At 38.7% G+C, this 12,449-nt stretch overlaps 1 protein-coding gene across 1 annotated transcript in view; it reads right to left on the bottom strand.

Annotated features, from left to right (window-relative positions):
• CPA6 (carboxypeptidase A6) overlaps positions 1–12,449 on the bottom strand; it is a gene marked incomplete at both ends in the record, with an annotated part of 272,132 nt that overhangs the window by 67,877 nt on the left and 191,806 nt on the right. The window contains 2 exons of the mRNA XM_082858977.1: positions 1,751–1,852; positions 3,947–4,061. Coding sequence (XP_082715103.1) covers positions 1,751–1,852; positions 3,947–4,061 — 217 coding nt within the window. The remainder of the gene's footprint in view (positions 1–1,750; positions 1,853–3,946; positions 4,062–12,449) is intronic.

Consider the following 12,449-nt stretch of genomic DNA (forward strand, 5'->3'; position numbering starts at 1 on the left):
CCCTCTCCCTCATCCTTGCCCTGTTTCTCTCCACTGCCCTCCCCATGCAGGGAATCAGACGTATTCCCAAGCAATATCTATTAAAGAAATAGCTATGCCTTATATGTAGAGAAAGTCAAATTTTATTACAATACAAAAGGGAAACACAAAATGATTTGTAGAGTCAAGTGACAGACTTTTCTTTATTATCCTATTATATCAATTTCATTTATAATACGGTTTCTAACCCAGTTATCAGTTGATGGCTTTTGACATGATAGGGGATCTAGTTTTCATTCATTCATTAATTCACTCAACTAATGCTTTAGGAAATCCTTTTTAATGTCAGACACAGTGCTTGGCCTTGGGGATTCAGAGATGAGAAGACAAGGAATTTATACGGTAGTAGGGGAGGGCAGACACACGAGCAATTAATCATTATAATGTGAATAGATGTAAGTTACTTTGGCAACTCGGGGGCTATGTCTCATTTCCCTGTGGAGCAAAAGAGGAGCCTTTGAAGAGTTGAGCAAGACTTGAAGCTTGCCCTGCAGACAAGTGGAAGAAGGCATCTCAAGCTTGGAAGAGAATCTGAGCGCACCGTGTTTGAGCAACTGCTTCTGGGGTATGAGGAAAGAATGGCAGATGAAGCTGGACACAGAGGCAGAAGACACATGAAATTCCTGGATACTAAGTAACAGAGATAAGGCTTCATCCTGTATTCCATGGGAGGTGTGTGTGTGTGTAGATGGCCAAGAGGGTAGAGGATGGGGACTCACAGGGAAGTTCAGTCCTGAGGCTGCTGTGACTGCAATAGTCCAGGAAGAACAGATCCAGAAACAAGCTAGGGCAATAGCAGTGAGGACAAGAAAAGAGGTTTTGACAAATCCAAAAGTTAGAAGAAAGAATTGTCAGTTCTTCATGTTAGATTTAAATAAGTGATGAGAATAAAGGAGAGGAATTCAGGATGGTTCATGTTTCCTGACCGGAGCACGGCACTGCCATCCTGAGTCTGAGGTGCTTTGGTGAGTATCGAGATGATGATGGCAAGGTGGCAATGAGCTATGAACGTCCACTAAGTACCAGGGAGCAGACTCCACTGAACAGAAAAGTCTGGAATGACTGTTGAAACCGTGGGGTAGATGTGCCCATCCAGGCAGGGTGGGGAGAGGGAGAGCACAGCTGAGGAGAGAATCCTGGGGCCACCAGCATGTAAGGAAAGAACAAGGGGAGAGGAGCCATTGGAGGAGACCTGAGGGGATGGTCTGAGACGAGAGGAGAACCAAGTAGGGGTCATCACAGATGTTTTAGAGGTGTCGTGAGGGCAAAGGCCAGGGAGTCAAGGTCTGAATGGTTGCTGAGGAAGTAGAGACAGTGATGCAGGGAAATCTTTTGAGATCTTTGGCAGAGAAGAGATGGCTCAGTGGCTGAAAGAGAACGCAGGCTCAAGGGCTGGGAATGACGTATACCTTCTTACACATTTCTGTAGTTTTGCACTGGTTCATCGTAAGCAGCACCAACTCACAAATAATGTTGGTCATTATTTTTGAAGTGCATAAATACTGTTTTAGAAACAGTATTCTTTGGAATACTCAATGGCAAAAATTAAATATGGCTCAAAAACCTAAGGGGGGAAATTTTTTTCTTAAATTACCAGATGAGGTTAAATATGAGACACGATGAAATGCCATTTCGTTTCTTTTCCCCATAAGTCAAAGCTGAAAACGACGAATGTTTAGTAAATATTTAGTTACTAATTTCTTATGTTTACCTTTAAAACAAAAAGAGATCTTCCCTCATATGATTTTCCAATAGAGAACATGTGAATGAGGCCTGAATGAGTTTTATTCAAATGATGCATCCAGTTTTGAATCTAAAAGCAAGTAAATGAAAACCACGTCAGACTCTCACAATCATGGAGCTTTTAGTAAACAAAAGAGAACAAAAAGACAACAGCGGGTTAGGAACTCAAAGAAGCATATGTGGAGCATAAGACTGAATGATAAACCAATTTAGTTGTTTTAATTTTCTTCAGGACACAAAATTACATTTTATTTTCTGCTTTTATGAATAGTTGTTTTATGTCTTTATATTGTTCCCCTTTTAAAGCATACCTTCTACTGCTCTTTGTCATTAACATCTTAATGGCAGAATTTTACAGAAAACTTTTTGAGAAATCCAAATTTATTTCCATTTGCCCCCAACATTTAGAGGAAAAGAAAGAAAGCAGATTCAGGAAAACCATCCCTACTATTTGAAAGTGTTTATTAAAGTCCTCTATATTGCAATTTGCCACTGAACAGAAGGTGCTAAGAAAAAGGCATTATCTTTTTGCATTTAAGGTTTATTCTACCCAGCCACATATTGGAGGGCATACTCTGAATAATTTCCCAAGTAATAGCGATACATTTGCATTGATCCATTCACACACATTTATCTGTCATCGGGGAAAGTTATATTTGAGATGGATAAAGAAGGCACTTAGAAAGATGGGTGACATTTCTGACTTGAAGCCCAATAAAGGAGTAAGGAAATCACAGAAAAGTGTCCCTCTGTTCCATGATGTGAAAGAGTCTGTTCTAAAAAAAAAACCAAAAAACAGATTTTCCTTTCTTTCTATCCCTATTTAATCTAATGAGCAGGATACACAAACACACATACATTTACATATCTATATTAATATATTTTTAAATTTTGACTTTTTTTTCTAGTGCACGTTAATAGCAAGTATGTCAAGTTATCTAAATGTCTAATCTTAACTTGACATATCTAATATGTCAAGTTATCTAAATCCTTTCCATTGCTGGTAACTTCATGCTTCTAAAAAGTATGTTAAAAACAGGAAATAGGTAGAAATAATTTTGAAAGGAAAGTTGTTATCAAGAGAACCAAAAATTCTCTTAAGAATATAACAGGATCTCATTTGTTCTATGACTGGCATTCCTGTGCTCAATTCAGGGGAAGAATGAAAAAATGTATGTACTCATCCATTTAAGTCATTCTGTCAACAGCTATCTATTTGGAAGTCTCTCTTTGCTTGCCCTGCAGATACAGTGGTGAACAAGAAAGCAATGGCTTGTGCCCATGGCCCTTTCAGCTTATTAGGAGAGAAAGGCATTAATCAAATAATCATACAATAACATAACCAACAACTATGATAGGTATCACATCCATGTACTATGGGCGCAAGCAGTACTCCGGGGGTTGAGAGGAGGGAGCTCTGACCCCATCTGGGGTAGCAGAAACAGCTCTCTTCTTGCTTAAACTGAGATTTGAAGAATAACTAGTTGTTGCTCAGATGTACAGTAGTGGCAGTGGGGAGGGGTCCTTGTATTTCTCAGATACAGTCAATAACAGCAAGCTAACAGACCCTGAGGTGCCACAAATGAAGCTTGGTTTTGGGGAGGTCTCAAATTTGCAGAGGGTATGGGGCAAACATCAAAGTTCACTCTACCCCTCAACCAAACCATTGCCCTCAAAGTCTGGCTAGCTCTACCGTCCATGCACTTTTTAATTAGGGTGTTTATAACCGTAATTACAGTCAGCCCTCCACATCTGGGGATGCAGAACCATTGGATACCAAGGGCTGACTGTACTACGCCATTGTACACGAGGGACTTGAGTATCCATGATTTTGGTATCGGTTAGGGGGTCCTGGACCCAATGCCCTTCGGATACTAAGGGGCGACTGTATAGCAGCTTTACTGCACTCTCCATTGAACTTCCCCTGTCCATTGTAGGGGTGGGTTGGATAAAGCAGGTGAAATTAAAATTTTGCTGCTACTTATATAGTGTAAAAGGCTTAATGGAAGAGAACTGAGGTGCCTGGGCAATGTAAGAGCTGTACATATTCTTCATATAGCCTCTGCCTCTGTCCTTATGCTTCTCTCCCAATCCTGAGACTTAAATGATAAAGCTGCACTTGTAAAAAAAAAAAAAAGCAACAAAAGGTCCTTTGATTACATACTTCTTCTAAGGAGTGATAAACTTCATAATTATATCCAGAGACGGATCTTCGACTTCTCTGGGTTGGCAAACTGCTTCCCTTTTCCAGCACTTTCTGAAGATCTTCCATGAGGATCCTGGATTTGAAATGATAGACATGATGAAAATTAAATGGAAATAATACAAAAATCAGTCAATATCAAAAGAAAATCATGCATCTGTGAAAAGGACAGTGAAGGAAAAAAGGACAGTGAAGATTGACACTTCTAAAAACACCAAATGTTGGGAAGATGTTCTTTTTCAGAAAATAAAAACTGTTAAATAAATGATATAATGAATATAAAATAAAAAATTATAGGCAGGTGTTCCCAAGTAATGAGCCTAATAGTAACTACCATTGATTGAGCAGCTACAAGAACTGAATGATGGCGTGGGAACACATATTTACTGAGCACCTATCAGGTGGCAGGCACTGTGCTGTGTATTTTACACGAGCTTAGTTAATAACCCTATGAGGTTAGACTTTCTTGTTATCTCTATTTTACAAATGGGGAAACTGAGCCTCAAAAGGGTTAAGAACCTGTCAATATCACTCTTCCAGTGAGCACAGAGCCAGAATTGGAACTTGGAATGTGAACCCAAGTTCCAGGCTTTAGACTCAGGTCCGGTGTGACATTATGAAAAATGAAGCACGACAAGCTCCTCCACTCCTTTGCCACATCCTCCTGTTCAGCTGCTTCTATCTGTTCCCATGGCTTTTGTCACTGAACTTTTGTCATGTTGTCACCTGGCACACTTGACCCAAGACTCAGAAAAGGGAAAGAAAGAAACTACAATACTCAAGAGGAAATGGAAGAAATACCTAGAGTCGGAAAAAGCTAATTTCACTGCCTACCAGTATCAATGACACCAAGAGAAGGCAAGCTTAGGTAATCAAAGTGAATGCATTTGGAAACTGAAGGCCGAGGCCAGGGTGAGGGATTCGAGTCACTGAAATGTATGGAACCAGCTGGACTGGTGTTATTATATTTTTTTAATTTTTAATTTATTTTTTTATACAGCAGGTTCTTATTAGTCATCAATGTTATACACATCAGTGTATACATGTCAATCCCAATTGCCCAATTCAGCACACACACCACCATCCCCACCCCACCGCGGTTTTCCCCCCTTGGTGTCCATACGTTTGTTCTCTACATCTGTGTCTCAACTTCTGTCTTGCAAACCAGTTCATCTGTACCATTTTTCTAGGTTCCACATACATGAATTAATATACGATATTTGTTTTTCTCTTTCTGACTTACTTCACTCAGTATGACAGTCTCTAGATCCATCCACGTATCAACAAATGACTCAATTTTGTTCCTTTTTATGGCTGAGTAATATTCCATTGTATATACGTACCACAACTTCTTTATCCATTCGTCTGTCGATGGGCATTTAGGTTGCTTCCATGACCTGGCTATTGTAAATAGTGCTGCAATGAACATTGGGGTGCATGTGTCTTTTTGAATTATGGTTTTCTCTGGGTATATGCCCAGTGGTGGGATTGCTGGGTCATACGGTAATTCTAATTTTTTAAGGAACCTCCATACTGTTCTCCATAGTGGCTGTATCAATTTACATTCCCACCAACAGTGCAAGAGGGTTCCCTTTTCTCCACACCCTCTCCAGCATTCGTTGTTTGTAGATTTTCTGACGATGCCTATTCTCACTGGTGTGAGGTGATACCTCATTGTAGTTTTGATTTGCATTTCTCTAATAATTAGTGATGCTGAGCAGCTTTTCATGTGCCTCTTGGCCATCTGTATGTCTTCTTTGGAGAAATGTCTATTTAGGTCTTCTGCCCATTTTTTGATTGGGTTGTTTCTTTAATATTGAGCTGCATGAGCTGTTTATATATTTTGGAGATTAATCCTTTGTTGATTCGTTTGCAAATATTTTCTCCCATTCTGAGGGTTGTCTTTTCATCTTGTTTATGGTTTCCTTTGCTGTGCAAAAGCTTTTAAGTTTCATTAGGTCCTATTTGTTTATTTTTGTTTTTACTCTAGGAGGTGGATCAAAAAAGATCTTGCTGTGATTTATATCAAAGAGTGTATTTCCTATGTTTTCCTCTAAGAGTTTTATAGTGTCCAGTCTTACATTTAGGTCTTGAATCCATTTTTTTTTTTTTTTTTTTTTTGCGGTACATGGGCCTCTCCCATTGCGGAGCACAGGCTCCGGACATGCAGGCTCAGTGGCCATGGCTCACAGGCCTAGCTGCTCCGTGGCATGTGGGATCTTCCTGGACTGGGGCACAAACCCATGTCCCCTGCATCAGCAGGTGGACTCTCAACCACTGCGCCACCAGGGAAGCCCTCGAATCCATTCTGAGTTACTTTTGTGTATGGTGTTAGGGAATGCTCTAATTTCATTCTTTTACATGAGCTGTCTAGTTTTCCCAGCACCACTTATTGAAGAGACTGTCTTTTCTCCATTGTATATCCTTGCCTCCTTTGTCATAGATTAGTTGACCATGGGTGCGTGGGTTTATCTCTGAGCTATCTATCTTGTTCCATTGATCTATGTTTCTGTTTTTGTGCCAGTACCATATTGTCTCAATTACTGTAGCTTTGTAGTAGAGTCTGAAGTCAGGGAGTCTGATTCCTCCAGCTCTGTTTTTTTCCCTCAAGACTGCTTTGGCTATTCGGGGTCTTTTGTGTCTCCATACAAATTTTAAGATTTTTTGTTCTAGTTCCGTAAAAAATGCCATTGGTAATTTGATAGGGATTGCATTGAATCTGTAGATTGCTTTGGGTAGTATAGTCATTTTCACAATGTTGATTCTTCCAATCCAAGAACATGGTATATCTCTCCATCTCCATCTCCATCTCCATGGTATATCTCTACCAATTAAAGATGGTAACATCTTTAATTTCTTTCATCAGTGTCTTACAGTTTTCTGCATACAGGTCTTTTGTCTCCCTAGGTAGGTTTATTCCTAGGTATTTTATTCTTTTTGTTGCAGTGGTAAATGGGAGTGTTTCCTTAATTTCTCTTTCAGATTTTTCATCATTAGTGTATAGGAATGCAAGAGATTTCTGTGCATTAATTTTGTATCCTGCAACTTTACCGAATTCATTGATTAGCTCTAGTAGTTTTCTGGTGGCATTTTTAGGATTCTCTATGTATAGTATCATGTCATCTGCATACAGTGACAGTTTTACTTCTTCTTTTCCAATTTGTATTCCTTTTATTTCTTTTTCTTCTCTGATTGCCGTGGCTAGGACTTCCAAAACTGTGTTGAATAATAGTGGCAAGAGCAGACATCCTTGTCTTGTTCCTGATCTTAGAGGAAATGCTTTCAGTTTTTCACCATTGAGAGTGATGTTTGCTGTGGGTTTGTCATACATAGCCTTTATTATGTTGAGGTAGGTTCCCTCTATGCCCACTTTCTGGAGAGTTTTTAATCATAAATGGGTGTTGAATTTTGTCAAAAGCTTTTTCTGCATCTATTGAGATGATCATATGGTTTTTATTCTTCAATTTGTTAATGTGGTGTATCACACTGGTTGATTTGCGTATATTGAAGAATCCTTGGATCCCTGGGATAAATCCCACTTGATCATGGTGTATGATCCTTTTAATGTGCTGTTGGATTCTGTTTGCTAGTATTTTGTTGAGGATTTTTGCATCTATGTTCATCAGTGATATTGGCCTGTAGTTTTCTTTTTTTGTGACGTCTTTGTCTGGTTTTGGTATCAGGGTGATGGTGGCCTCGTAGAATGAGTTTGGGAGTGTTCCTTCCTCTGCAATTTTTTGGAAGAGGTTGAGAAGGATGGGTGTTAGCTCTTCTCTAAATGCTTGATAGAATTCACCTGCGAAGCCATCTGGTCCTGGACTTTTGTCTGTTGGACGATTTTTAATCACAGTTTCAATTTCATTACTTGTGATTGGTCTGTTCATATTTTCTATTTCTTCCTGGTTCAGTCTTGGAAGGTATGCCTTTCTAAGAATTTGTCCATTTCTTCCAGGTTGTCCATTTTATTGGCATAGAGTTGCTTGTAGTAGTCTCTTAGGATGCTTTGTATTTCTGTGGTGTCTGTTTTAACTTCTTTTTAATTCCTAATTTTATTGATTTATGAGTCCTCTCCCTCTTTTTCTTGATGAGTCTGGTTAATGGTTTATCAATTTTCTTTCTTTTCAAAGAACCAGCTTTTAGTTTTATTGATCTTTGCTATTGTTTTCTTTGTTCCTTTTTCATTTATTTCTGCTCTGATCTTGATGAGTTCTTTCCTTCTGCTTACTTTGGGTTTTGTTTGTTCTTCTTTCTCTAGTTCCTTTAGGTGTAAGGTTAGATTGTTTATTTGAGATTTTTCTTGTTTCTTGAGGTAGGCTTGTATAGCTATAAACTTCCCGCTTAGAACTGCTTTTGCTGCATCCCATAGGTTTTGGATTGTCGTGTTTTCATTGTCATTTGTCTCTAGGTATTTTTTAAATTCCTCTTTGATTTCTTCAGTGATCTCTTGGTTATTTCGTATCGTACTGTTTAACCTCCATGTGTTTGTGTTTTTTATGGTTTTTTTTTCCTGTAATTCATTTCTAATCTCATAGTGTTGTGGTCAGAAAAGATGCTTGATATGATTTCAGTTTTCTTAAATTTACTGAGGCTTGATTTGTGAGCCAAGTGTGATCTATCCTGGAGAATGTTCCATGCGCACTTGAGAAGAAAGTGTAATCTGCTGTTTTTGGATGGAATGTCCTATAAATATCAATTAAATCTATCTGGTCTATTGTGTCATTTAAAGCTTCTATTTCCTTATTTTCATTTTGGAGGATCTGTCCATTGGTGTGAGGTGTTAAAGTCCCCCACTATTATTGTATTACTGTTGATTTCCTCTTTTATAGCTGTCAGCAGTTCCTTACGTATTGAGGTGCTCCTATGTTGGGTGCATATATATTTATAATTGTTATATCTTCTTCTTGAATTGATCCCTTGATCATTATGTAGTGTCCTTCCTTGTCTCTTGTAATATTCTTTATTTTAAAGTCTATTTTATCTGATATGAGTATAGCTACTCCAGCTTTCTTTTTTTTTTTCTTTTGATTTCCATTTGCATGGAATATCTTTTCCTATCCCCTCACTTTCAGTCTGTATGTGTCTCTAGGTCTGAAGTGGGTCTCTTGTAGACAGCATATATATGGGTCTTGTTTTTGTATCCATTCAGCAAGCCTTTGTCTTTTGGTGGAGCATTTAATCCATTCACGTTTAAGGTAATTATCAATATGTATGTTCCTATGACCATTTTCTTAATTGTTTTGGGTTTGTCTTTTTAGGCCCTTTTCTTCTCTTGTGTTTCCCACTTAGAGAAGTTCCTTTAGCATTTGTTGTAGAGCTGGTTAGGTGGTGCTGAATTCTCTTAGCTTTTGCTTGTCTGTAAAGCTTTTGATTTCTCCTTTGAATCTGAATGAGATCCTTGCTGGGTAGAGTAATCTTGGTTGTAGGTTCTTCCCTTTCATCACTTTAAGTATATCATGCCACTCCCTTCTGGCTTGTAGAGTTTCTGCTGAAAAATCAGCTGTTAACCTTATGGGAGTTCCCTTGGTTGTTATTTGTTGTTTTTCCCTTGCTGCTTTCAGTAATTTTTCTTTGTCTTTAATTTTTGCCAATTTGATTACTATGTGTCTTGGCATGTTTCTCCTTGCGTTTATCCTGTATGGGAGTTGCTGTGCTTCCTGGACTTGGGTGGCTATTTCCTTTCCCATAATAGGGAAGTTTTTGACTATAATCTCTTCAAATATTTTCTCTGATCCTTTCTCCTTCTCTTCTTCTGGGACCCCTATAATGAGAATGTTGTTGCGTTTAATGTTGTCCCAGAGGTCTCTTAGTCTGTCTTCATTTCTTTTCATTCTTTATTCTGTTCTGCAGCAGTGATTTGCACCATTCTGTCTTCCAGGTCCCTTATCCGTTCTTCTGCCTCAGTTATTCTGCTATTGATTCCTTCTAGTGTAGTTTTCATTTCAGTTATTGTATTGTTCATCTCTGTTTGTTCTTTAATTCTTCTAGGTCTTTGTTAAACATTTCTTGCATCTTCTTGATCTTTGCCTCCATTGTTTTTCCGAGGTCCTGGATCATCTTCACTATCATTATTGTGAATTTTTTTTCTGGAAGGTTGCCTATCTCCACTTCATTTAGTTGTTGTTCTGGGGTTTTATCTTGTTCCTTCATATGGTACATAGCCCTCTGCCTTTTCATCTTGTCTATCTTTCTGTGAATGTGGTTTTTGTTCCACAGGCTGCAGGATTGTAGTTTTCTTGCTTCTGCTGTCTGCCCTCTGGTAGATGAGGCTATCTAAGAGGCTTGTGTAAGTTTCCTGATGGGAGGGACTGGTGGACTGGTGTTCTTGATGAGATCCCTGAGCTAGATATAGACTTGTCACCCTGGTACTCACCAGTCTCCTCTAACTAGAGCCATGAAGTAACAAGGTGCTCACTCCTTTACGTAAAGATGTTAAAGAGCCTCTCAGTGATTTTTCCTGGGCCTGGCAGGCAGCTAAAAAACTTCGCTTTCATATTTTATCTTTCCAAAGAACCTGTGGCTTGGTGGTTTCAGTGCCATTAAAAGAACGTGTAATGGCATTTTTAAAAGAGTTTCAAAGTTGACCTGTGTAAGTCACTTAGTAAAAAAAATTATCTTGAATTACTTGAATAAATACTTTTTGGTCCTCAAAGGAAGTAAATTTACTTAAGGTCATGCTGGGTGTAGGAAATTCCTTTTGATTTACTCATTTGTTATTTACCGAGGACCCACGGTAGACAAAGCACTTAATCTGGAATTTATCATCAGCTTACTGTTCTTTTTGTTTCAATTTTCAACCTTTAGAACTAGAAACATATTAAAAATCAAGGTAAGGTGTGGCACCACGTTGGTAAGTTCACTTGGTAGCTGCTTGCCATGGCTCAAAATATGAGTGGAGTTTAGATTGTCAGTCTGAATACGATCTGTATTAGTTCTTTCTTTCTTCCCCCAAAGAAAGGAGTTACAGATGAAAGTAGGTTTGTATGGATTAAAGAACTTTACAGTATTGCCAGTGTGGGGGTAAAGAACCAAATGAACTTCTTCGTCAGTGTCCAATCTTCTTGTGTTGTGAGCGAATCTGGGGTGGTCAAGAAAAATGCGAGTTTGATTATGGCTGAGTTGGTTGGTTATAAACTGTCAACAAATTCCAGTAACAGTAGGCAATTTCCAGCTGTCTTTTCCTCGCCAGTACCATCTATCCATTTCTCCTGGCTACTTTTCTCTATTTCAAGAAAGTAAGGGGAAAAAAAGATAGATTTGCCAAAGCCAGCAACCTACAGAAGAATCTCCTTCTGAATTTCCAGTTTAGAAAGATACATGAACACATACAAAAAAGTTTTCAAAATTATAAATCCTTTATAGCACGTTTACAAAATTCAGCTCTAGTGTATTACTTTTGCATTATTTCCAAAATGGACACTTTCTGAATACTGGGTTGGCCAAAAAGTTCATTCGGGTTTTCCTGCAGCATCAGGAAAATGTGAACGAATTTTTTGGCCACCCCAGTATAAACAAGCACAGATAACTTGTTTCTCCTCAAGGTAAGACCGATTCCTCATATTCATCACCAGAAAGTTCTGATGCTGATACATCTGCTTGTTTGGCAACTCTTGGTAGAACCATCACTGTACCCCTTAGAAAGCTAATATTTTCTCAGGAGTTTCAGTATGAAAAATTATGCTCCTTAATTGATTAGATCCTTAAGTCATTTGTCAACTGATAATGATAAACATATTACTAATCACATAACGAAATGAACTGTCAAAATAATTCTCATGGATAATTGCTCCTACAAAATATTTACCTTAATGTTTTCTAGTCAAGTTTGCTAGTGTTTTAACCAAAGTAGATGATGAGGTTTTTCAGTTTGAGGTTGTGGAATCACTCTAGTTGGGTATTAGTTTCTTTGATGAATCAACTCTTAAGCTCCTCAGTTTTAAAGTTTCCAAGTGCCCTAAATAGAGCTGGCCTTTGGATCCCCAGTATTTATCCATTCATTTAGGCCAGTGATTCTCAAGATGGCCTGCTTTAAAGTCACCCATGAGCTTTAAAAAATATGCCACACTGAGCCTTACTTAGATGAGAATCTCCTGTGCATAGGTATCGGGCCTTTCTAAAAAGCTCACCAGGTGATTTTAATATATTGTCAGGCTCAAATTTAGGCTAATTAATCTGGCAACTGATGGCTCTCAGTCCTCTTAGGTTCTATACTAGATAAAAGTGGAAGAGAGTATTAGAATACAGCTGGTCCTTGCTTCCTCTCTCCTCTCTTGAGTGTGTCTGCTGGATGTGGTCAACTGCCTCTCAGCATTTATGCCTATGCCCTCTTTGGACTTCCTGTGCTGAAAGGGCTGGGAAGCTGAAAAGTACTTTTCCTCGACTCTCTTACACCTGTGGTTCTGGGGCCAAATCTGTGAACTCTGACAAGACAGGAAGTTAAGAACGAGGCAGAGGCCATCTCCTGCTG

Source organism: Leucopleurus acutus (genome assembly GCF_964270905.1).
Source record: "Leucopleurus acutus genome assembly, chromosome: 17".
Taxonomy (NCBI): Eukaryota; Metazoa; Chordata; class Mammalia; order Artiodactyla; family Delphinidae; genus Leucopleurus; species Leucopleurus acutus.